General features: G+C 39.4%; 3 protein-coding genes and 1 pseudogene across 5 annotated transcripts in view; all 4 read left to right on the forward strand.

Moving 5' to 3' along the window:
- LOC306694502 (interferon-induced protein with tetratricopeptide repeats 5-like) overlaps positions 1-23,895 on the forward strand; it is a 32,811-nt gene extending 8,916 nt beyond the window's left edge. The window contains exon 3 of one of the 2 annotated variants that reach the window (XM_079157392.1): positions 23,461-23,895. The gene's annotated coding sequence lies outside the window, so the exon portion shown is untranslated. Of the gene's footprint in view, positions 1-7,228; positions 7,662-23,460 lie in introns of those variants that run through there. The other variant, XM_079157391.1, reaches the window with a different exon arrangement.
- LOC306694501 (interferon-induced protein with tetratricopeptide repeats 1B-like) lies at positions 4,434-7,235 on the forward strand. Its single transcript, XM_079157390.1, has 2 exons — positions 4,434-4,566; positions 5,817-7,235. Exons 1-2 carry the CDS (start codon positions 4,559-4,561, stop codon positions 7,120-7,122), a joined length of 1,314 nt encoding a protein of 437 aa, XP_079013516.1. The 5' UTR covers positions 4,434-4,558; the 3' UTR covers positions 7,123-7,235.
- On the forward strand, positions 10,297-17,279 carry LOC306694916 (NADH dehydrogenase [ubiquinone] 1 alpha subcomplex subunit 12-like; annotated as a pseudogene). Its single transcript has 4 exons — positions 10,297-10,373; positions 13,853-13,935; positions 14,133-14,219; positions 17,090-17,279. The product of its transcript is annotated as an NADH dehydrogenase [ubiquinone] 1 alpha subcomplex subunit 12-like (transcript).
- Positions 21,038-23,463, forward strand: LOC306694500 (interferon-induced protein with tetratricopeptide repeats 5-like). Its single transcript, XM_079157389.1, has 2 exons — positions 21,038-21,168; positions 22,062-23,463. The coding sequence occupies exons 1-2, from the start codon at positions 21,161-21,163 to the stop codon at positions 23,380-23,382; spliced, it is 1,329 nt and encodes a 442-aa protein (XP_079013515.1). The 5' UTR covers positions 21,038-21,160; the 3' UTR covers positions 23,383-23,463.

Consider the following 23,895-nt stretch of genomic DNA (forward strand, 5'->3'; position numbering starts at 1 on the left):
ACCATTTTTTTTTACATTGATTACACTAATTAAGGCAAGCAGAAGAAGTTTCATACAGAAAAAGTACTTTAAAATATTTTTTCTAGATTTTCAAACTTTGAAACGGGTCAATTTGACCCGCAACATAACAGGAGGGATAACATGATTATAATATCAATCATAATGTATCAGATGTCAAGGTACAATCTTTAGATCCCTGGTTTTGTCCGACAAGCAGTCCAAATACATCTTCAATCATGTCTGATAAACAAAAGCATAACATCCTCACATTTTTACCTCTTTGCTCAGTAACACGGATTTCAGGCCAGCCAATCAGCTCCTTCCAATCTAAAAACTCTATTTCAGACTCTTTTGTCATCTATTATCAAGTTAAAATCATTATTATTGCGGCTTTCTTTTCAAATTGCGTTTAATTGATTCAGTGTAGGCAATGCAGAGACACTGACACATGAAAAGCTAAATTAAGTTGTGCAATAACTTTCTGAGAGAAACATTATAACTGCTGGTTCTATGGCCTCAGTATTTGTCCTCAAATGCACGTGTCAAAGCTTGTCAAAGCACGAGCTTCATGCTGTATAGTCATTTAAAATGGTCAATACACTGTAGTTAATAAACAGGTTCCGGGTTTAATGACACAACTTTTAATGCAGTGAATTGCTCCTGAACAAACTCGCCTTTTCATTTTCAGATCTTGTAAGAAAAAGTATTGAATCAATTAAATGTAATTTAACAAGGACGCTGCAATAATATTGATTGGTACTTAATATTAGACGACAAAAGAGTCTGAAATAAAGTTTATGTTATTACTAATGTTAACAAATATTGTAATACAGACCCGTGTTGTGAGCAGAAACATGTGCAACCTGTTACAGACTGTTGTGGAATATTTCTATGTAGATGCGGGATAAGAGTTGATTAAATAGACAGAGTCTGATAAATGCTCAAAGTATTGTGTCAATTTAATGCTTGCAAGCAGGAGAGTGGGCACACAGACACGTATCTCAGTGAACTGTGCAAACCACTGTCAAAGAAATACAAGGCACATCATGTTTTATGCATACAAAAGGTCACGCCTTTAGTGACCTCACAAAAAGGGAGTATAGGGTCTCTGGACATGGGTTGATTTGTTTCTGCTCCTTATCTGTTATCTCCAGGTGCGATCAACTGGGGGTCAGTTCATGCAGAAACAGGAAACAGTGGTTCCCTGTTTCTCCTTTTAGTGTGCATGTAAACATCAACACTGGAAAACCGGACCTAGGTTTTATGACCTGATTCACCTCTGTAGGAATGCAGTGTTTATCTGCATCTTGTACCTTCCCCTCAGTAGAACACCCATCTTCCAAAACATCCCAATATACTAGAATATATTTTACCATTACAAGACTGCTGTATTTAAAATGGTATCTGTATCTTAGTTGGCACACTCAAGAAATATATCAGAAGTGGTTTTTATTCAAAGTGATTTTTATGCTGTGGAAAGTCATGATGTGGAAGAACTCTGTACACTGGCCAGAGGATAATCCTGACTAAGGATTTTTATTATTCATTCATTTTATTTTATGTAGAATAGTTAAAAGTGCAAACAGTAAATAAACTTGAAGGATTTTACATGGGATAGCTTCGTGGCATCATTGTCATGACAACGGAGCCAGCAATAAAGTCAAAGTTCAAGATAAATCAACTCTTTCTCTTCACAAGTCTCAACACTACAGCCTGAAACATTCACCCAAATAGTTTAAGAAGCCTTTATTTAAATAAATAAGTTGATAATATAATGAATCATTACATACATATAATTCAGTGTTTGGCCCATTGGCAGTTTATTCAATCAGTTGTGGGAAAGTGGCAGAAATATGACTTTGTAATAGTTATATAATATGTTCATTATTTATAACATTTGTTCATTTATTTAATTTAGCTGTCCTTAAATTGATCGCTGGAGCAAACACGTTTGAACACTTTTACTTTGAAGGCGAGCTGTCTCTGTCTACAGCTCTCGACTTCCTTTACTCAATTGTCATTATTAATCATAAGATCTCGTCAGTATGACTTATTTTCTTGTAATTACAAAACAGTAACTCATAACTCATTAGAGAAAATTCAGTGGCCAAAGTTGATGAGTTATGTTTCAGTTTGATCAGATGTGGCTGTAGGTTTTCAATCCCGGGAAACGAAAGTGAAGGCAAAGACAGATCACAAGACAAACAGATGCGTTCAAAGGTTTCACAACACGTTGATATTTCCTTTGGATGTGAAGGTGCAGCCTTAACAATGTGATATCTTGGGTGTGAATCTTTCACTCAATGTAGGATCAAGTTCTTCAAGATGAAGAAAATAACCGTTCTAAATTATAGAAGCGCATTGCATCCAAAAAAGACAACTCGTAATTACAAGATAAGAACTGGGCTAACTTATCTTATCTAAATAAGATTCAGATAAATAAGATAAGATAAGATAGCCGTTCGGTAAAGGTCAGAAGATATTCACAGATTCAGACTTTCCAGATCAATAACTCGTGAGCGAAACGTTGTTAAAACACAAACGATGCCACTTTGCAACCGTTCTGAGGTAGACAACGATCTACATCCTAATTTTCACTAAAACGAGCCGCTCCGAGCTGGACAAATGATATCGGTTTCTATGTGCAGCGGGCTGTGAGAGTGAGTGCACATAGACATAGTGCAAACATATTCAATAACTTCATTTGTCATGCAGTGTAGTGTGACCTAACTCACTTCATACATCAATGGTCTTCTCCTGGTTATACACAACACATTTGGAAAAATGAGCTTTTGCACAATTCTGGATCAAATCGGTTGCCAAAGAATTTCCATTAACTCAGTTAAATTATGGAAGAGAGCATTTTCCTTTTACCTCGAGGTTGGTGGTTTGATCCTCGGCTACTACTTGTATGTTTTGCTGTCCATTAGTGAAATACAGACCCCAAGTTCCTCCTTGGACACATTTCATGTAGCACCTGTGTGTATATGACCATTGTAATAAGTTTGACCTTTTTTAGTTTAACCATGAGGAGACCATTGATGTGTGAAGTGTGTTTGGTCACACTCCACAGCATAAAAATGAAGTTATTGAATATATTTGTGATGTCTATTCTTTTTTTAAGCATTGCACCTTGTAGACGGTCCCTGCGCACTCTTGTGCTCTTTTGTTTGTGCTTCAGCAACATTCTGAGTTACTGATCTGAGAAGTCCGAATCTGAATATCTTTCCGACTTTACCGAACTAGGCTACCTTAACTTTTCTCATAATTATAAAATCCGGATCTCGTAATCACGGGATCTTTTGTCATAAGTGTTCTTTTTTTGTAATTACAAAACAGTAACGCATAACTCATAAGAGAAAATTGAGTGACCAAAGTTGATGTTTCATCAGATGTGGCTGTCGGTTTTCAATCCCGGGAAATGAAAGTGAAGGCGAAGACAGGTCACAAAACATACAGATGCGTTCAAAGGTTTCACAACACGTTGATATTTCCTTTGGATGTGAAGGTGCAGCCTTAACAATGTGATATCTTGGGTGTGAATCTTTCACTCAATGTAGGATCAAGTTCTTCAAGATGAAGAAAATAACCTTTCTAAATTATAGAAGCGCATTGCATCCAAAAAAGACAACTCGTAATTACAAGATAAGAACTGGGCTATCTTATCTTATCTAAATAAGATTCAGATAAATAAGATAAGATAAGATAGCCGTTCGGTAAAGGTCAGAAGATATTCACAGATTCAGACTTTCAAGATCAATAACTCGTGAGCGAAACGTTGTTAAAACACAAACGATGCCACTTTGCAACCATTCTGAGGTAGACCTCCTAATTTTCACTAAAACGAGCCGCTCCGAGCTGGACAAATAATATCGGTTTCTATAAGAGAAAATTGAGTGACCAAAGTTGATGTTTCATCAGATGTGGCTCTCGGTTTTCAATCCCGGGAAACGAAAGTGAAGGCAAAGACAGGTCACAAAACATACAGATGCGTTCAAAAGGTTTCACAATAAGGCGACGCGCGAGAGTCTGTTTTTCACAGACACGCGCTGAAGTCGCATCAAGCTACACATTGCAGATCGACCCAAACCGGAAGTCAGACACCGAAAAGGGATAGAGCATCCGGTAATCCTTCAAAATAAAACACTATGTGCAGCTGGATCGCGTCGCACACGCTCCCGGTGGAATCAAATATGTACCTTACCTATGTGTGTGTAAAGAATGCTGGTATGAAATATGAAAAACAACCAGTAGTCAATGTGCAATCTGCTCAAGAGCAAAAATAATCACATTTGATGAGTCATGTTTTAGATTCATCAGACGTGGCTGTAGGCTTCGATTCCAGGGAAACGAAAGTCAAGGAGTGTTTCTAAAAGAGAATAGAAGAAATGATATTCAAGTGCCCCGCCTCTACGATCTGCTTCGACGTGATATTGAACATATAAAGCTGCGTGCTCAACAACATCTTATCATTTATACCAACGAAGCCAAAGCAGCATCAAGAGCCAAAACCAGCCACACTAACTTAGAGAAGTTACAGAGTTGAGGAAACAGCTCAATGATGAGGTGAGTAGCTGTTTCTGCATTTCATATCATTGTTGGAGTAAATGATCAGTATCATTATGATTTATTTAATATCTTATCATTGTGACCTACAGCAAAAAATATTAACATTATGGATCCTTCAAGTCATTGATGATGTATTCAAACACTGTTCAGTCAGATCTTCTCCTTCCTTCATTCCCTCCTTTCTGTCTTTAGGCTACTACTTTTATCCCTCCTGTGTTTCTTCAGTCTTGCCTTTCAGTCAGTGTCACAGGGATTCAAACCCTTTTTCTTAACAATCATTACTGATCAGTTGTTTTCTATAAATTTAATCCCACACTACCAGTAATATAATTCTGGTGGACAAATGTGAAATGTTGTTGTTGAATTATTTTATTCTGTTGACTCCATTTTTTTCTTCCTTGTTCTCCTTTGTGGTTCACACCATTTCTTTACCTTTCTTCCTTCCGACCTTCCTTCGTTGCCTCCTTCTTCCTTACCTCTTTCAGCCATCTTTTCTTTCTTCCTTCTGTCCTTCTGCCCCCCCCTTTTTTTCTCCTCCTGCCTCACTCTGTTTCTTCCTTCCTCACAGACGCTATCCTACGTTTCATTACTAATTTATGTATTCATTTTTGTTCACCTTTGTGTTTTTTCATCCTTTGTTTCTTTTTGTCCTCGATGGTTTTATATTTTGTCCGTTCTAATACCTCTTTCTTATCCATTCCTTCCCTCCATTGTCCCATTTCCTCTACGTCCACTCATTTGCCTTCCTTTGTCCTCTTCTGTTTCTCTTTCAAGTTTTCCTTCTTTACTTACTTTCCTCTTCCTACCTTACTTTTTCTTTGCAACCGTCTGTTGGTCCATATTTTTTCTTCCTCCTCTCATACTTCTTTCCTTATCTACTAGTTATTTTATAACTCCTTCCTTATTTCCTTTCTGACCATTCGATGCACCCTACTCTATTTTTCATTCCCCCCTCCGATCCTTCCTCACTTCCTTTTTTTTCTTGCTGCCTTTCAAATCAAACTACCGTACACAACCAGACACAGTATGTGTATTGAAATTATGTTGTGTTCAGATCAAGGAAGCAGCTAACAGATTCATTATTATATTATTTCTGTCCACGAATTCAATGCTCCTTACTCCAGTTTTATGTTCGTCCCTTCCTCAACATGAAATGAACAATGATTATCCAAACATAGCACGCCTCTGAGCATATTATATTAACCTAGTGATGTGTTTTAATATTTATCATTTTTATTCCCCATCAGTGCTGCTCAGAGTAAAAAAACACTGGTCTCAAAACTGGAGGCCCTGCAGTGCCACTTTACCTGGGATCTGGACCCCAGCAAGACCAATTTTTTACGTCTCAGCGACAAGCTGGTGGACATCGGCACGGAGGAGGGAAACAGCTGGCTGGGTCACATTTACAACCTGAGGGGGTTCATTCAGTACAAGCTGGGTCTCACCGAAGACGCTCAGAGTTTCTTCAACAAGGCTGCAGAGGCCTTCCGCCAGATGAGAAAAGCAGATGACGGTCCCTGGTTAGTGGTGAACTACGGGAACCTGGCTTGGCTGCACCACCACCTGGGAGACCAAGCAGAGAGCGAGGCTTACCTGTCCAAGGTTGAAGCCCTGATGGAGAAATACCCATCTCCACCGCAGGACGAGCTCCATGCAGAGATCTACGCTGAAAAAGCCTGGACCCTGATGAAGTTCAGAACAGACAGAGAGCTGGTTGCAGATTACTTCCAGAAAGCCATCAGGATGCAGCCGGACATGGTGGAGTGGAACACCAGTCACATCATAGGGTTAGTGAGTGCTTTTAAGCACAGCAAGACAGGGCTGGAGGCTGACGTCTTGGAGAAAATGAGAGTCGCCATGGAACAGGATCCAGAGAACTTGTACCTCGCTGCTTACTACCTTGAGCAACGTGCAAAGAAAGGAGAAGAAGTTGAGGATGAAGCACGTGAGTTAGCTGGAAAGGTTTTGAGAAATCCTGTCAGCAGCTACAGTGGTATGAAAGCAATACTAAGGGTTTACAGAAACTATGTATCTATTGATGAGGCCATTGATTTGGCAGAGGAGGCTCTGGAAAACCATCCAGATGAGCGTTATCTGAAGAGATGTGCTGCACTCACTCTCAAATGGAAGATCATTTTCTTCAGCGACAGTCGCCCAAAGCAAAGCATGATAGACAGAGCAATCAGCCTCCATGAGGAGGTGATTTCTCGTTACCCTCATTCTTCATTTGTGAAGAAAGTAGACCTGGCAAACATATACGCGAAGTCCAATCACGGCCAGGCTAAAGCTGAGCAGATGTACCAGGAACTGCTCAAAATTGATCTGGAACCTGCAGAAAAACAGGTCCTTTACAACCACTATGCAAAATATTTAAACTTCGATCGACAGGATCACAACAAGTCAATAAAATATCACATGAAGGCGGCAGCGATACCGCACCAATCCTTCTATCGTGGGAACAGCATCAAAGTTCTGGAGAAGATTAAAAATAAACGCAGGAACCGAATGTGGAGAGAAATAGAGGAGTTTCTGGAAAACCTGCAGGAGCCATAGTGGTTTCTTTACAATACTGGTCCTAAATCTGGACAAATAAATTCATGACATCACCTAAAACCTAAATCTGAGAATACTAATTGAGCTGTATCCTTTATAAAGGCAGGTGTCTGCAAGGTTTTACACTTTAGTAGTTAAGTAGTACACTCGATTTGTACGATAGGCTGAATCATTCAATAACACTGTTCTTTTAAATAACATCCACTGTGATGTCTGAATGTCATCACCATTATTCAACATCACATAGTTTATTACAATAGATTTTGATCAAATGTTGTGTTCCTTTTATGTTTTTTCCCTCTGTATGTTAAGTTTATGTAAGAATATTACTATTACTACTACTATTAGTATGTGAAATCTGCTTTACTGTATTTCTTTGAGTCGTGGAATATAACATTCTCTTATAATGTAATAGTAAATTTGATGCCTGTAACCTGAATATAACAGCAGATGCAACTGATTGTATGTATAGAAAGTATGTCAAGTTGATTCTCAGTAGTACACAATTACCTATTAATACTAATAAATATACAATGACACTAAGAAATCTTCAAGTTTTTTTGCTGGTTACTATACAAGAAATTCATGTACTCTACACAATCCCGCAGTCCTCTTCACAGGGTGCTGATGGATGTTAGTCAAACTACAGCTCTTGAAAGCTACTGTCAAATAGAATTTTTGGTTTTCAGTTAAACAGCCCCGTCAGTGTGAAGTGGTAACCAAACAGTAACCAGGTTACAGGGAAGATGGCAGCAGAGTGTCGTAATGCAGGTGTCTCCAGGTAACTGCTGTCACCGCTGTTCACACCAACACTCTGCAGACGGCCGCTGCTCAGAATGTTCACATATACTAGATATATACGTGTGTTTAAAATAATGCACACCAAGTTAATGTTTCCATTTGATGGGAGGGTGCAGCCAAAACAATGTGGGAGCTTGGGTTAGATTATTTCACTCAGTGTGGCATGAAGGCATACTTCAAGATGAAGAAAAAACTGTTTCTAACTTTGAATCAACTTAAAGGAACAGTGTGTGAGATTTAGTGGCCTCTAGTGGTGAGGTTGCAGATAGCAAGCAACAACATGACCCTCAGCTCAGCCCTTCCCTTTCTAAGCCTATCGGAGAACTGCGGTGGCCTTCAGGTAGTGACAGTTATCTTTTGATTTTATTACTGCAAAGAGCTACTTTTATCAATACTCTGTTGATTGCTTTGAAAGCATATATAGAATTTTAAATACAAATAAATTCAAAACAGGATTATAAATGAATTATAACAGTAATGTTTACAACAGCAAAGTCACTATATAAAGTCATTAATCTTTCACTGGAAACCTCCTGAGTGAAGTTTATAAATAATAATAATAATGAGGAACACAGACATTATCAGTCATTCCTCCCGTCCTCTGTCCTCCTGTCGGCTTTGTCTCAGCCAGTAGAGAAGTTTACAAGAACAAACTAAGATAAACAGTCAAACGACACATTTTGTTTTAGCTTGTTTGTAAAAAAGAAAATGAGAAAAAAAGCTTTTGGCCGATCGCATGTGCTGTGTTTGTATAAACATAACGAGTTAGGGTATAGTGGATGAGAGCGGCCAATTGAATTAGGTTTTGTTCACATGTTAGTGCTTGTGGAACAGATGTATTGAAAAATTATTGGCTTTTGCTTGCGAAGTAGTGGAAATGCTCACTTCAGCGTGATATTAAATTACACCAAACCATTAAAAAGTACTAATAAAAAGCACCAGTAACGTCGGAGTTTATCAATACTCCGGGGCACATTTAATGAATACCGAGTCTCAGTAGCCATCCCTACCTTTTAGTTAATGCAAAAACACGAATGGCTCTCACCAGAGCCAGTGTCTGTTCTGGGCTGCTGTACATGACGGTTTAGACTTCATCAACTGGCCTGGTCCGAACTTCTTTTCCACGACACTTGATCCAGACATGCTCCGTGTCTGGCCCTCTTTCCCCTTCCATCGTCCCTCCTGCCAACTGTCATATCTCTCATCTGTACTCATAGTCCATCACCTCCTCTTCGTCCTCCTCGTCCATCAATGTCTTTTCCTCCTTCCTTGTGCTCTCTTCTTTCATCATTCATGCCCGACTTCCTCCACATTTGTGGAGTTGTGTGTGAGATACTTGATGATCCAGGCTTCCCTTTTTATCTACAAGTGTTGTGCTGTGCTTGTTGGGTCAGTCGATGCCTTCAGTCTTTTCATTTTTAGGCCTGCCCCTTTTGCATTTTTGCTGTAAAAAAAATACCAACGTCCCAGTTCTGTCCACTTCCCATGTGTGTGTTTCTGCACATGAGGGAGAAACTCAAAGCTAGAGGGGAGGCAAAGAGAATGATTACAGAGAACGTTGTAATATCATTGTTTTTCTTATTGTTAAATTTGCATGATTATACTTGTTAATCTGGTCTATAGCCAACATTTGTTTCCACTATTGAATGACCTGTCTTTAAAAAAAGTTTGATTTACAAAACAATGTAAGCAAGTCATTTCTTCTTCTTTAGTTTATAAAGTTGTAACAAATTGTTGGGGGTTTCTATATGAACATTTTATCAGGTTTGTTTATTTGTGCTTTTCTTTCAAACATCACTTAGTAGATTAAATCACATCAGCACCGTTTTCAAGCAGGATTTTAATTTAGATTATTTATGTTATATTATGTGTGCAATACAGTTTCAGGAGCCTTTACTCCTTCACTGTAGCGGCAATCTTCCCTCCGTCCCATAGTCCACATTACCACTACTGTTACAGTCTGTGTTTGGCAATAAGCTTGACGCGTAATGATTCTTCACAGGCAGTAACTCCATTTAACAAGGTTTACTCAACAAAAATAAAGTTACAAGAAGCATTCTGTGCTCAACTTGTCACAGCGTTGGCACAACGGTCAAAAAACTAACTTGCTCCGCAGACTCATTAACCTCAACTGAGGGCTAATGCCTGTGACGTAGTCAGTAGCGCAACTAAAGGAGCATTTCCACATTTTTGTTACATAAATCACTTAAGACATCTTACTAAGTCTCATTTGGCTCTTACAGTAACTAACATTTAAAGATAAAGTGATATAGTTCAGCTGTCTGTCAATCCAGAAGCAGCCATCAAAACACTCTTCGCGTATCTCTAACAGTAAACTGGAAGGTTCTGTGTTTTATCTCAGATGAGTCCAAGATGTGTCAGTCTGGCTCTGAAGCACTACCTGCTGACACCAGTGCAGAGGATCCCTCAGCACCAGCTGCTGCTCACAGGTACAAACGCCCCGACACACATTCACTGTTCAGTGAAAGTCAAAGGGTTTCCTCAGTCATGGCGCTCCTTTATTGACAACACGTGAATGAACCTTGGGACTGAAGTCAGATCCTTCTTTGCTTTGGTGCTGTACTGGCACCCAGTGGACAGTAACGGTAATAACAACCTGAGGAGTTTAACACAAGGGAGGAATTCTGCAGAACAGATTTCAAATATTCAAAATAATTTTAAGGCAAATTAGAAGCTGACTGCACACTGGAAATAAGGAATTTCACATTTGACATCATCAAAGGAGGAAAAAAGGAAATAACATTTTGTAATATCTGTTTTTATGTCTCCCCCTGGTGCCAAGACCTAGAGCAGATATGGATTTGTTTCTTCTCGAGCATATTCTGCACAATGTACACATTTGAAAAATGTATTATTATTATGTCCTTTATGTGCTTTTTTTAGGACAGGATGTGTTTTCTCTATACATAATGGTCACCATGAGATCGCTCAGCCAGGAAGCGTAAGTCTCAAAAGTGTTGCTAACTTTTTTTACAAAACAAAGTTCATATTCCAGTTCGGTCTGTCATGCGGGGAGAATTTTCACACAGGTGTAAATTCTCTCAGAAGACTTACAAATACCAGATGTTTAAACTGCTTTTTTTCTCCTATAATTAACAAATAATAAGACAAGTCACAGAACTAAATGTACAAAGAAAGTACAAAATACTTCAGACTCAACAGGTTCCATAACTGATAATAATATAATTATAATCTATATGATATTACAGCGTCTTCTGATCCACAAATCAGCAGATGTTAAATTTCATCCCTCCTATAGTTTGAATCATCTTTCAGTTTCTTGCTAATCATTTTTAGTTTTTGCAGCGTCATTACTAATGTTGCAGGTTCTCTGTGAATCAGAATACGCTCATGTGTGGTTTAAGTCTGTATGACTGATGATTTCGCCCCAACATGACAAACCTACTCTCACCATCACATCACGCTGCTCTGTGCTTCTGTTTCATGTATCGATTGAGTCTTAAAAAGTCATTATTTAGTCACTGGACTCCACATACTGCAGGTGTTTTCTAAATGCAGCCCGTTTATTGTCAGGTGTTTCTGAAGGAGGGCACTATAATGAAGCTGTCCAGGAAAGTCATGCAGCCTCGCGTGTTCTTTCTTGTGAGTGATAATTAAATCCGGTTTACGTTATACTGTTGTTCTGCCTTCAAAATATATGTACATTATTATCTTGACCGAGGCGAAGGCCGTTGTCGACACCGGGGCCCCGCTGGGTTCAAAGGCTCCCATTTGGATCCCAGACCTGAGGGCCACCATGTGCATGATCTGCACCTGTGAGTTCACCCTCACCTGGAGGAGGCATCACTGTCGCGCCTGTGGAAGGGTCTGTACCACTACGACTACTGCTGCTCATACAAAGCATTGTTTAATGAACCCCCTTCTCATCGCAGTTACACGTGTGTCTGACAGGTGGTGTGTGAGGCGTGCTCTGCCAATAAGTAAACGTGGAGTTCTGAAAATACAGCAGCACAAAATCAGATTTAAAGTCTGATGACATTATTTATTAAAGAAACAATAATGAATTTATCTACTAAAAAGTATTGTCTGTGATATATTTTCTTCCTCTGAGCTCCACTGTTGTCCAAAAACTATTAAAACACACCAGTGAGCCTCACTGTTGGGTGATATGCTCCTTCATTACCATGAACTCACACATACACCGTCCTGCTGCCACAAATACTCACTAGAGCAATAAACGTGGATTAATCCGCCGCTGAAAATAGTCCTGAAAGGAATGCACTATTTCCTCCTGTTTGAGTAACGTTTGATAAAAGCTACAGTGGCCATCTGTTTTAGGAAATGATTCAGCTTTTTAAAGCTGAAACTATGTTTAAAAACAGATTTAAAGACGGAAAGATGGACTAACGCATTGATGGTTTTGGTCTTTCGTGGGATTTGTTGACAGTATTGACAATAAACAAAATACCGAATATAATCAGACCTTTAAGATCATTTACTTGTGGTAAAAAATATAGGGTTTTGGTCTATTTTAGTGATTTTCTGGTGACCGCAGTGCTTCAACATCAGTTTCTCTGATCAAATCTGGAGCTTTCTCCTTCACTAGAAAACAGAAGAAGATTCCTGCTGCACTAAAAGAGGCAAGGAACATAAATTGTCACTATATTCGCTGATTACGTTTTGGTGTAATTGTTTTTGCATCTTTTATGTATTAAGTATGTGAAGTGTTTTATTTTGTTCATGCTGTTTTTCCAGGTGTCCGCCAACACTGAGAACTCCTCCATGAGCGGCTACTGAAACAGGTCAAAAGGCAACAAGAAGCAGTGGAAGGCTGTGGTTTGTCATTGAGAATAAAGTCCTGAACACCTATGATGCCAGCGAGGTACGCACACTGTGAGGTTTTGTTGCTCTCCTGAACTATGTGTGGCTTTTTTTTTTAACTTTTTGCTTGAGTAATTATCTCTCCCTTTTAGGACGTTGCAGCGTTGGAGAGTCGTCCGTTGCTCGCTTTTTTTCCTGAGGGAGGAGAAGAACGGTCCGGACCAGAAGCTGCAGTTTAAGCTGTACCACAAAAATATGCTGTTTTACATCTTTAAAGCTGACAACATCCCCACCGCTCAGAGCTAATTGAACAAAAATGGCAGACGGTGCCTTACAGTTGTTAAGAAGTCGGTCAATAAAAGTTACAACTGTGATTTAATAGCAGCCTGGCACACAGTAAGGTTTGCAGCTTCCTGTTTGATTACTCCCTGCAGTATTTAAAACGTATTCGTTGTCAAACAAATTATTTCCTTTGACTTCTTCACAATAAAAGCTACCTCATGTTTCACCAGTTGAATGTGTGTAATGTGAAGCAGCAGTAACTTGAAACAGCTCAGATATTGTGTAAAGAGAAATAAACAGTGAGGCTGAATACATGCTGCCCTGTTTGCTGTCAATGCTGTGCATTTAAGTTTACGTCCTGTTTTTTCCTTCAATTATTCAGGTCAGTTTAATTGAATGGTTTTTATTGTCTATATTAAACCACTGTTGACTGTGAGAGCTTTTTAAAGATGTGTTAACCATGTCTTTCAATTCAGAGCCGAGTTAGCATGTTGACAGCTAACTTTAAACCGGCCTGATAACGGAGCCTGGACCTTCAGCAAACGTTAAAAGATGTCAGACATGTAACTGTGTTTGAAGGGAATGTTACTCCAAACTTCATTTAAAGTGTTTAGTAGGGGCATTTCTCTCGCTTTAAAATTTCTGGAGATCCTTACTGAGGAAAAGTCAAGGTGTCACTGAAAAATCCGGTTCTCAAGTTTTAGTCAACACATAGTGTTTCTTTGAGCAACATGTCAGCTTATATAATTGGTTCACAGTGCTTGTTTGCACAAAAGAAAATGTAGAAATGTTGACCATGCATATCTTGGGACTGTCAACCTGACTCTCATTATTCCATTGGCAGGGTGAATGATGTGAAGACAGGAGCCCTGGTTGGTGGTAAATATGGAAATGAATACTTTAAGGATAAAAATAACTACTTCTTTGGTGAGTCAATTATCCCCAAATGTGCATGATTTCAACAAGTCACTAGCAGGACATTTACACTAAACGACATTGTTGTCAGCAGTATTTTGCACAGGATGTTCAGATTACTTTATCACACTTTTAGAACTAATCTGTCGCAGACAAATAACACTTGTTAGATTTGATTAATAAACTCTTGTCTCCAAAATGTGTTCAAGACGTCACCGCTGGTTGATCTACACCACAGAGATGAACGGAAAGAACACCATGTGGGAGGTGGCCGGCAGCATGGTTCCAGATGAATGGTACGACCTGCAGTTTGTTATAGGATTAGTACAACAATGACCATTTGGGCTGAAACTCTTAATGACTTCTGGGGCAATATTTGGCATGTCCACTGCCAACCATAAACATATTTAAAAATAATAATAAAGAAATATGCATCTCAGACTTCCAAACTCTACTCTACTGTCTTACAAATGGTTTACATGTTTTGACCTCCCGCAGAAATGTAACTGTCAACAAAAACAAAAATGACCACAAAATAATGAAAAAGAAGGAATTAGCTTGTCATTTAAGACAGCTACACTGCTTCACTGTAATGAATTGCTGTAAATTTCCATTGGATTTAAAACGGTATCTTACAGTATTTCATAATAACTGTAACATACAGTTAAATGTTCATCTCTCACATGTAAATTAACAGTCAATGGCGTAAATTAACAATAACAGCTGACTACTGTAATTTAACAGCATGATACAGTATTTTCTGTGAAGTGGAGGAAATACGCTTCTCTATACAAGTTCAATGAATCACGATCCATCTACATCATACTGTCTATTGTAGGTTAATGTGTCTGTAATGACGATAGAATATATTTTATTATTCAAACTGCTCATTACCTAAAAGTCATTTTTGAGTGACAGAGTGACAGACTGCTCCTGAACGTGACTTTGGAAACAACAGCTTCAGTTCATCCTTCTGAGTATATTCCATGTGGAGATCAACCGTTAAGCTTATCACCCAAAATGCAAGTCTCCAGTATTGTTTTGTCTTTATGATTATTGAACTGTTAACATCTCAGATAATGTTTCACTTGGCAAGTTAATTTAACATAAATAAATTTAATCACCAATTACAGTGTTAAGATGTAACGTTAGTAACCTAACTTGTGTTTACTTGTGCTATTATTAAACCGACTGTAGGACCGCAAACGGGGCGATTATCAAAATGGAGAGGGGAACAGAAATCACAACGTGAGTTCAAGACGATGAACAGTTGAGGTAACGCTAACGGTAACGTTACCTGTGTGTTATCCCAGGAGCAATATTAAAACCAGATCAAATCATTTAATGTTGAACGTTGGTCCATTGTGGTCCATGGTCTTAGCTTCATTTCTTCAGAAAACGTAATCAGCTCATCTGTTGATTTAAACTGTATATATTGTTGTATTAGCTTTTTGCAAAGACTTGCACTGATATGTTAACATATGTGAGGCACAAACCCACAGTATCATATCCAAAGTTTCTTTTAAGTTTGTTTATCCTGGATGTCATAGAACTGTCCAGAAGTTCAGAACATTGTGTTTTTATTTGGTTTGTTTTACAGTCACTCGTCATCAGAGATTGAGGATACCAGCCAGACGCTTCAGTCAAGTCCTCTTTCAAGGTGTTCTCTCTCCTTATTGTTTTCATTCATGTGTGAGTTCATGCAGTTCAAATTAACTATAAATATGTATAAGACTTGTTCACAAGCTAGACTGTGGTGCAGTTCTATTACACTGTTCTTGATACTATTTTAATTTAAGTTTCACTCTTAATGCTATTTTGATTAAGTGTCTGAGGGAGTGACGCTGAGATCGAAAAGTGGCCGATGGTATTGTTCAGAGGTATGTACCGATACCTGGAGTGGTATGCTGCTGTTGTTCAGAGGCATGTACCGATACCTGGAGTGGTATGCCAGTACTTTTCTAACAGCACACCGTTTCCTGAAGACAGGTGCCGCTTCAAAGATCTTATTAGTGGTATATGCCCATAATTGACATAAAATGTGCATACGCATCAAGAGACGGCACTGGTGTGCCTGTCTCAGAGTGGACTACCACTTTCAAGCGGAACCTGTCTTCAGCAAACAGTGTGCCGCTGGAAAAGTACTGGCATTTGATGCTGCTGAGTCGACCCCTTAAATGACCAAATGCCAACTGTGTGTCCTTCCTGCAGGTCTGAATGTGAATGCCCCCTTCCTGCCCTTTGTCTCTACTTGCAATTACATTATGTCTGGTCATAGTCTTCCCTAGTTTTCTTACATTATGTCTGGTCATAGTCTTCCCTAGTTTTCTAGTATTTACATGCAGTCTAAACACTGCTCTGGCTCCCTATATAAAATGCTTCTTTTACATTTGTTCTGGGTCAACTCACCGGCTCAGATCTGCTCTGTGAGGTCACCAGTGTGCCGGCATGCTTTAATAAACTCACAACACCACAGCAACTTCTGAACTGGACTTGAATGATTTCTTTAACACATACCACTCCAGGGATAGGTACCTACCACTGAACTGGCAGCATTCCACTCCAGGGATAGGTACCTACCACTGAACTGGCAGCGTTCCACTCCAGGGATAGGTACCTACCACTGAACTGGCAGCATTCCACTCCAGGGATAGGTACCTACCACTGAACAAAAGTAGCATACCATCGGCCACTTTTTGATCTCGGCGCTACTCGTCTGAGGTTATCTTCATGCGTTCAGTTAAGCCGATCATTAAAAATGTTGTGCTTATATTTGTTTTCTTCTAAACATGCAGTACATTGTGAATTTGGTGATGTAATACAAATGTCCCTTTATTATTTGTCTTGAGAACATGTATTAAACTGCAACAATTACGTATTGAATGTCTATTGTTATTCTTTTATTTGTTGGAAATTAAATGCAAAACTATTGGGTTGTGTTACCCTTTGTAAATAAACGGTAACATTCTGGCATATATTGTAAAATCACCGTAAAACCCAGTTATCCTACTATCACATACCGTAATCCAGTATACGGTAAGATATCATAAAAGTAAATTAAGGTAGCTTCTCCATAAAAAACAGTAAATTACTGGCATCCCTGCTGCCAGTAAGTTACCGTTATTTTACGATGAAATAGTTTAGAGTGTTTGTGTTCACTCTTCAGGCATCGCTGGCTGCACTGTATGACAGACGACCCCCCCCACCACACATCCACCAGAGCCCAAGAAGTTTCTGGCTGAGGTGAGTTCAACGTGAGTGGCAGCTCACAGCAGTACGTGCCCTTCCCCACCACCAGCAAGAAGATCCACGAGTGGGTTGCACCCAAAGCCGGAGCTCTGACTGCATATTTGTAAATGATGGTATCCTGCAACTAGATCCAACATGTCCTGAATAAAATCTCTATACAGACATTTATGATGGGAGTGGCAGTTCTTACAATAAACCTTTTGGACTAGAGGAGTGTTTTTTTATCATGAAATTACATTAATGTGAGAAAAACAACTTGGCACACAAACTGTCCTTTTGGAAAAATCTGCCTTTGTCCAGTTGTTTTACCTTTTTGCCCTTCATCAAACACGCTGTGTTTCTGTCTGTGTAGAAATATAATTGAACAAGGAAGCTGCAATAATATTGGTTAGTACTACTTAATGATAGACGACAAAAGAGTCTGAAATAGAGTTTCTTTGATGGAAGGTGTTGGGGCTGGACCTTTTCAGGGGAGAGCCAGGCCGCTGGACTTTCGCTGCTGCTAACTTTCTGCAGCGAAGTCACACCAAAAATGAACTGGATCCGGTTTACAATCAAAAAGTATTTAATAACCAAGAGAAGCTCGAACAGTTGCAAACAGAATTACTCTATCGATATCAATATGTCTCTTGGGGCAGAGTCCTCACTTGCCCCACCTAATAGGCCAGCTCAGCTGGTCAACTACAGAGTGGTAACGGAGCGAACTGAAGCAAAAACCCTCTGGAACTATGCTATATTTAAAAGTCTCTGTCCGAAAGTTTAAATGTCCAGTATTAGCCTCTGTGATTGACCAAAATTCAATAGCCCCCTCCTGGCTTTGGGCAGTTATCAGCTCAGTGTTTGGTTGAAGACGTTCGGACTCCTCCTGCTCTCTTTGTCACGGTTTAGGCTTTGCCCCCTTTGTTCCTGTGTTTCTGTGTGTGTGTTTCCCCTGGTTGCACTCATCCAACTCACCTGCCCAGTCCACCCAGCTGCCTTCAATCTTCTCATCACCCCACACATAGACACTCCCCTACTTTCCCTGTTCTGGTTGTCAGATCGTCTTTGTTCGTCTTCTTGTCTCATACATGTCCCAGCATTGTGTCTTCCGTGTATATGCTCCGTGCTCCAGCGTTTGGTCCTGCCTCGTGACTTTGCCTTTTTGTGACTTTGTCTTTTTGTGACTGCCCTTTTTGACTCAGTTTGGATTTTTGCCCGCTCCCTGTTGGAGTTGTTTTCTGTTGCCGTGTTTGATGACTTGGAGCCCAGTAAAGCTACCTAGTTCTCCACTTCACCTTGTCTCCTGTGTCTGCGCCTGAGTCTTAGCTGAACCTGAGAGAAAGTAACACTCTTGGTCATCTGTCCAGCTCCTCTGTGTCCACTTCCTGTCCATGGTGATGTCTCTGGTCCTCGACCTATTCCCTTATATGGTCGTGAAGAGCCTGTCCCCTGCATTCCTCACTCATCCTGTCTCCCCTGCTCTCTCTGCCTCATGGCTCAGTTTATTTGGAATATGTATAATAAGCATATCATTTAGTTATTGCTACTGAGACATTTAACAAACATAAAAAATAAATAAAAAAACATGACATGATGAGGTTTGCAGTATTCAAGGTGTATATTTCAAATTGCATCTATTACACACATGAAAATAAAGTTGTGAACACCGGCTGAATATCTATTATCGGAATCATTATAACTGTATTTTAACTGCTACTGTGTAAAGGGAATACTGCTGTTAAAAATAACCTTATTTGTTTAAAGTGTTTGCAAACTAAATGTTATTGCACTTTTGTTCATATAGCAGTACTTTTAAAATAAAAGTGCTCAATACACTACTTTTGAATTAATTATTGAATTTTGCACATAACAAGCAAGAATATCAAGCAATTAAAAATTGTAATCGTTGCCCAGCACTAGTTTATTTATTTAATTTAGCCCTCCTTAAATTGATCCAAACACATTTGAAAACGCGCAACTTTTACTTTGAAGGCGAGCTGTCTCTGTTTGCAGCTCTCGACATCCTTTACTCAACTGTCATTATTAATCAAAAGATCTCGTCATTTGTCATTTTGTATGAGTTCTTTTCTTGTAATCACAAAACATTGACGCATTAGAGAAAATTCAGTGACCAAAGTTGATGAGTTATGTTTCAGTGTGATCAGATGTGGCTGTAGGTTTTTAATCCCGGGAAACGAAAGTGAAGGCAAAGACAGATCACAAGACAAACAGATGCGTTCAAAGGTTTCACAACACGTTGAGATTTCCATTGCATGTGAAGGTGCAGCCTTAACAATGTGATATCTTGGGTGTGAATCTTTTACTCAGAATAGGATCAAGCTCTTCAAGATGAAGAAAATAACCTTTCTAAATTATGGAAGCGCATTGCATCCAAAAAAGACAATATATACACTCTTTATCTCGTCATTATGAGTTACTATCTTGAAATTACAAGATAAGATCTCGGAATAATTAAATAAGTTAAGATAGCCGTTCGGTAAAGGTCAGAAGATATTCACAGAATCAGACTTTCCAGATCAATAACTCGTGAGCGAAACGTTGTTAAAACACAAACGATGCCACTTTGCAACTGAGGTAGACAACGATCATCATCCTAATTTTCACCAAAATGAGCCGCTCCGAGCTGGACAAATAATATCGGTTTCTATGTGCAGCGGGCTGTGAGAGTGAGTGCACAAGGACATAGACATAGTGCAAAAATATTCAATAAATTCATTTGTCATGCAGTGTAGTGTGACCAAACTCACTTCATACATCAATGAGATCCTCTTATGCTGCATCAACTATTTGGGCAAAATGTGCATTTACATAATGTTGGTGAATTTTTATTGGGAAGAATATTTAATAAATCCACTGTAGTTTAGTGTAGTGTGACCAAATTCACTTCATACATCAATGGTCTTCTCCTGGTTGGAAAAATTAGCGTTTGCACAATTCTGGATCAAATCTATTGCAAAAGAATTCACATTAACTCAGTTAAATTATGCAAGAGAGCATTTTCCTTTTACCTCGAGGTTGGTGGTTTGATCCTCGGCTGCTAATTGTGTGTCTTGCTGTCCATTAGTGAAATACAGACCCCAAGTTCCTCCTTGGTCTGCTTTGCAGCAGCCCACCGCTCCTGAAGCCATGTGGTGGGTTTAAATGCAGAGGACACATTTCATGTATAAACCTGTGTGTATATGACCATTGTAATAAGTTTGACCTTTTGTAGTTTAACCATGAGGGGACCATTGATGTGTGAAGTGTGTTTGGTCACACTCCACAGCATAAAAATGAAGTTATTGAATATATTTGTGATACATCTATTCTTTTTTTAAGCATTGCACCTTGTAGACGGTCCCTGCGCACTCTTGTGCTCTTTTGTTTGTGTTTTAACAACGTTTCGCTTCTGAGTTACTGATCTGAGAAGTCCGGATCTGAATATCTTTCCGACTTTACCGAACAAGGCTACCTTAACTTTTCTCATAATTATGAGATCTTTTGTCATAAGTATGAGTTCTTTTCTTGTAATTACAAAACAGTAAATTATAACTCATAAGAGAAAATTGAGTGACCAAAGTTGATGAAATTATGTTTCAGTTTAATCAGATGTGGCTGTAGGTTTTCAATCCCAGGAAAGGAAAGTGAAGACGAAGACAGGTCACAAAACATGTGTTCAAATGTTGATATACAGGTTGATATTTCCATTCGATGTAAAGGTGCAGCCATAACAATGTGGTAAGTTGATGAGTCATCTTTTTAGATTCATCGGACGTGGCTGTAGGCTTCGATTCCTGGAGCTGAAAGTCAAGGAGCGTTTCTAAAAGACAATAGATGAAATGATGCTCAAGTGCCCCGCCTCTACGATCCGCTTCGACGTGATAGTGAACATATAAAGCTGCGTGCTCAACAACATCTTATCATTTATACCAACGAAGCCAAAGCAGCATCAAGAGCCAAAACCAGCCACACTAACTTAGAGAAGTTACAGAGTTGAGGAAACAGCTAAATGATGAGGTGAGTAGCTGTTTCTGCATTTCATATCATTGTTGGAGTAAATAATCAGTATCATTATTTAATATCTTATCATTGTGTCCTACAGCCAAATAATATTATAGTTTTAGATCCTTCAAGTCATTGATGATGTATTCAAACACTGTTCAGTCACATCTTCTCCTTCCTTCATTCCCTCCTTTCTGTCTTTAGGCTACTACTTTTATCCCTCCTGTGTTTCTTCAGTCTTGCCTTTTAGTCAGTGCCACAGGGATTTAAAACCCTTTTTCTTAACAATTATTACTGATCAGTTGTTTTCTTGAAGTTTAATCCCACACTTCCAGGAATATAATTCTGGTGGACAAATGTGAAATGTTGTTGTTGTTGAATTATTTTCTTCTCCTTACTTCTCTACTCCTTCCGACCTTCCTTCCTTGCCTCCTCCTGCTTTACCTCTTTCAGCCATCTTTTCTTTCTTCCTTCTGTCCTTCTGCCCCCCCTCCCCTTTTTTCCTCCTCCTGCCTCACTCTGTTTCTTCCTTCCTCACAGACGCTATCCTACCTTTCATGACTAATCTATGTATTCATTGCATACTTCATTCACCTTTTTTTTCGGCCTTTGTTTCTTCTTGTCCTTTATAGTTTTATATTTTGTCTGTTCTTATACCTCTTTTCCATTCCTTCCCTCCATTGTTCCATTTTCTTAATACCTTCTTCTACGTCCACCCATTGTCTTCCTTTGTCCTCTTCTGTTTCTCTTTCAAGTTTTTCTTCTTTATCTACTTTCCTCTTCCTACCATACTTTTTCTTTGCAGCCGTCTGTTGGTCCACATTTTTTCTTCCTATCCTCTCATACTTCTTCCCTTACCCATAACCTAGCGATGTGTTTTAATATTTGTCACTTTTAATCCCCATCAGTGCTGCTCAGAGTCAAACACCACTGGTCTCAAAACTGGAGGCCCTGCAGTGCCACTTTACCTGGGATCTGGTCCCCAGCAAGACCAAACTTTTACGTCTCAGCGACATGCTGGTGGACATCGGCACGGAGGAGGGAAACTGTTGGCTGGGTCACATTTACAACCTGAGGGGGTTCATTCAGTACAAGCTGGGCCTCACTGAAGACGCTCAGAGTTTCTTCAACAAGGCTGCAGAGGCCTTCCGCCAGATGAGAAAAGCAGATGACGGTCCCTGGTTAGTGGTGAACTACGGGAACCTGGCTTGGCTGCACCACCACCTGGGAGACCAAGCAGAGAGCGAGGCTTACCTGTCCAAGGTTGAAGCCCTGATGGAGAAATACCCATCTCCACCGCAGGACAAGCTCCATGCAGAGATCTACGCTGAAAAAGCCTGGACCCTGATGAAGTTCAGCGGAGACAGAGAGCTGGTTGCAGATTACTTCCAGAAAGCCATCAGGATGCAGCCAGACATGGTGGAGTGGAACACCAGTTACGTCATGGGGTTATCGAGTGCTTTTAAGCACAGCAAGACAGGGCTGGAGGCTGACGTCTTGGAGAAAAGAAGAGTCGCCAAGGAACAGGATCCAGAGAACTTGTACCTCGCTGCTTACTACCTTGAGCAACGTGCAAAGAAAGGAGAAGAAGTTGAGGATGAAGCACGTGAGTTAGCTGGAAAGGTTTTGAAAAATCCTGTCAGCAGCTACAGTGGTTGGAAAGCAATGCTAAGGGTTTACAGCAAATATGTATCTTATGATGAGGCCATTGATTTGGCAGAGAAGGCTCTGAAAAACCATCCAGATGTGCGTTATCTGAAGAGATGTGCCGCACTCACTCTCAAATGCAAGATCTTTCGTTCCAGCGACAGTCGCCTTAAGCAAAGCACGATAGACAGAGCAATCTGTCTCCATGAGGAGGTGATTTCTCTTTACCCTGATTCTTCATTGGTGACGAAAGCAGACCTGGCAAACATATACGCGAAGTCCAAGCAGGCTAAAGCTGAGCAGATGTACAAGGAACTGCTAGAAATTGATCTGGATGCTGCAGACAAACAGCTGCTTTACAACAAATACGCAAAATATTTATACTTCAATCGACAGGATCAAAACAAGTCAATAGAATATCACATGAAGGTGGCAGAGATACCGCACCAATCCTTCTATCGTGGGAACAGCATCAAAGTTCTGAAGAAGATTAAAAATAAATGCAGGAACCCAATGTGTAGAGAAATAGAGGAGTTTCTGAAAAACCTGCAGAAGCCAAAGAGGTTAGGACACTGGTCCTAAATCTGGAAAAAATAAATGTACTGCATTACCTAAAAACAAAATCTGAAAATACTTGAGCTGTATCCTTTATAAAGGCAGGTGTCTGCAAGTTTTTACACTTTAGTAGTTAAGTAGTACACTCGATTTGTACGACAGGCTGAATCATTCAATAAAACTGGTCTTTTAAATAACATCCACTGTGATGTCTCAATGTCATCACCATTATTCAACATCACATGGTTTATTACAATAGATTTTGATCAAATGTTGTGTTTATTATATTCCTGTTATGTTTTTTCCCTCTGTATTTTAAGTTTATGTAAGAATATTACTATTACTACTACTATTAGTATGTGAAATATGCTTTGCTGTATTTCTTTGAGTCGTGGAATATAACATTCTCTTATAATGTAATAGTTAAGTTGATGCCTGTAACCTGAATATAACAGCAGATGCAACTGATTGTATGTATAGAAAGTATGTCAAGTTGATTCTCAGTAGTACACAATTACCTATTAATACTAATAAATATAC

This window comes from Pholis gunnellus (assembly GCF_910591455.1).
Source record: "Pholis gunnellus genome assembly, chromosome: 4".
In the NCBI taxonomy this organism is placed as follows: Eukaryota; Metazoa; Chordata; class Actinopteri; order Perciformes; family Pholidae; genus Pholis; species Pholis gunnellus.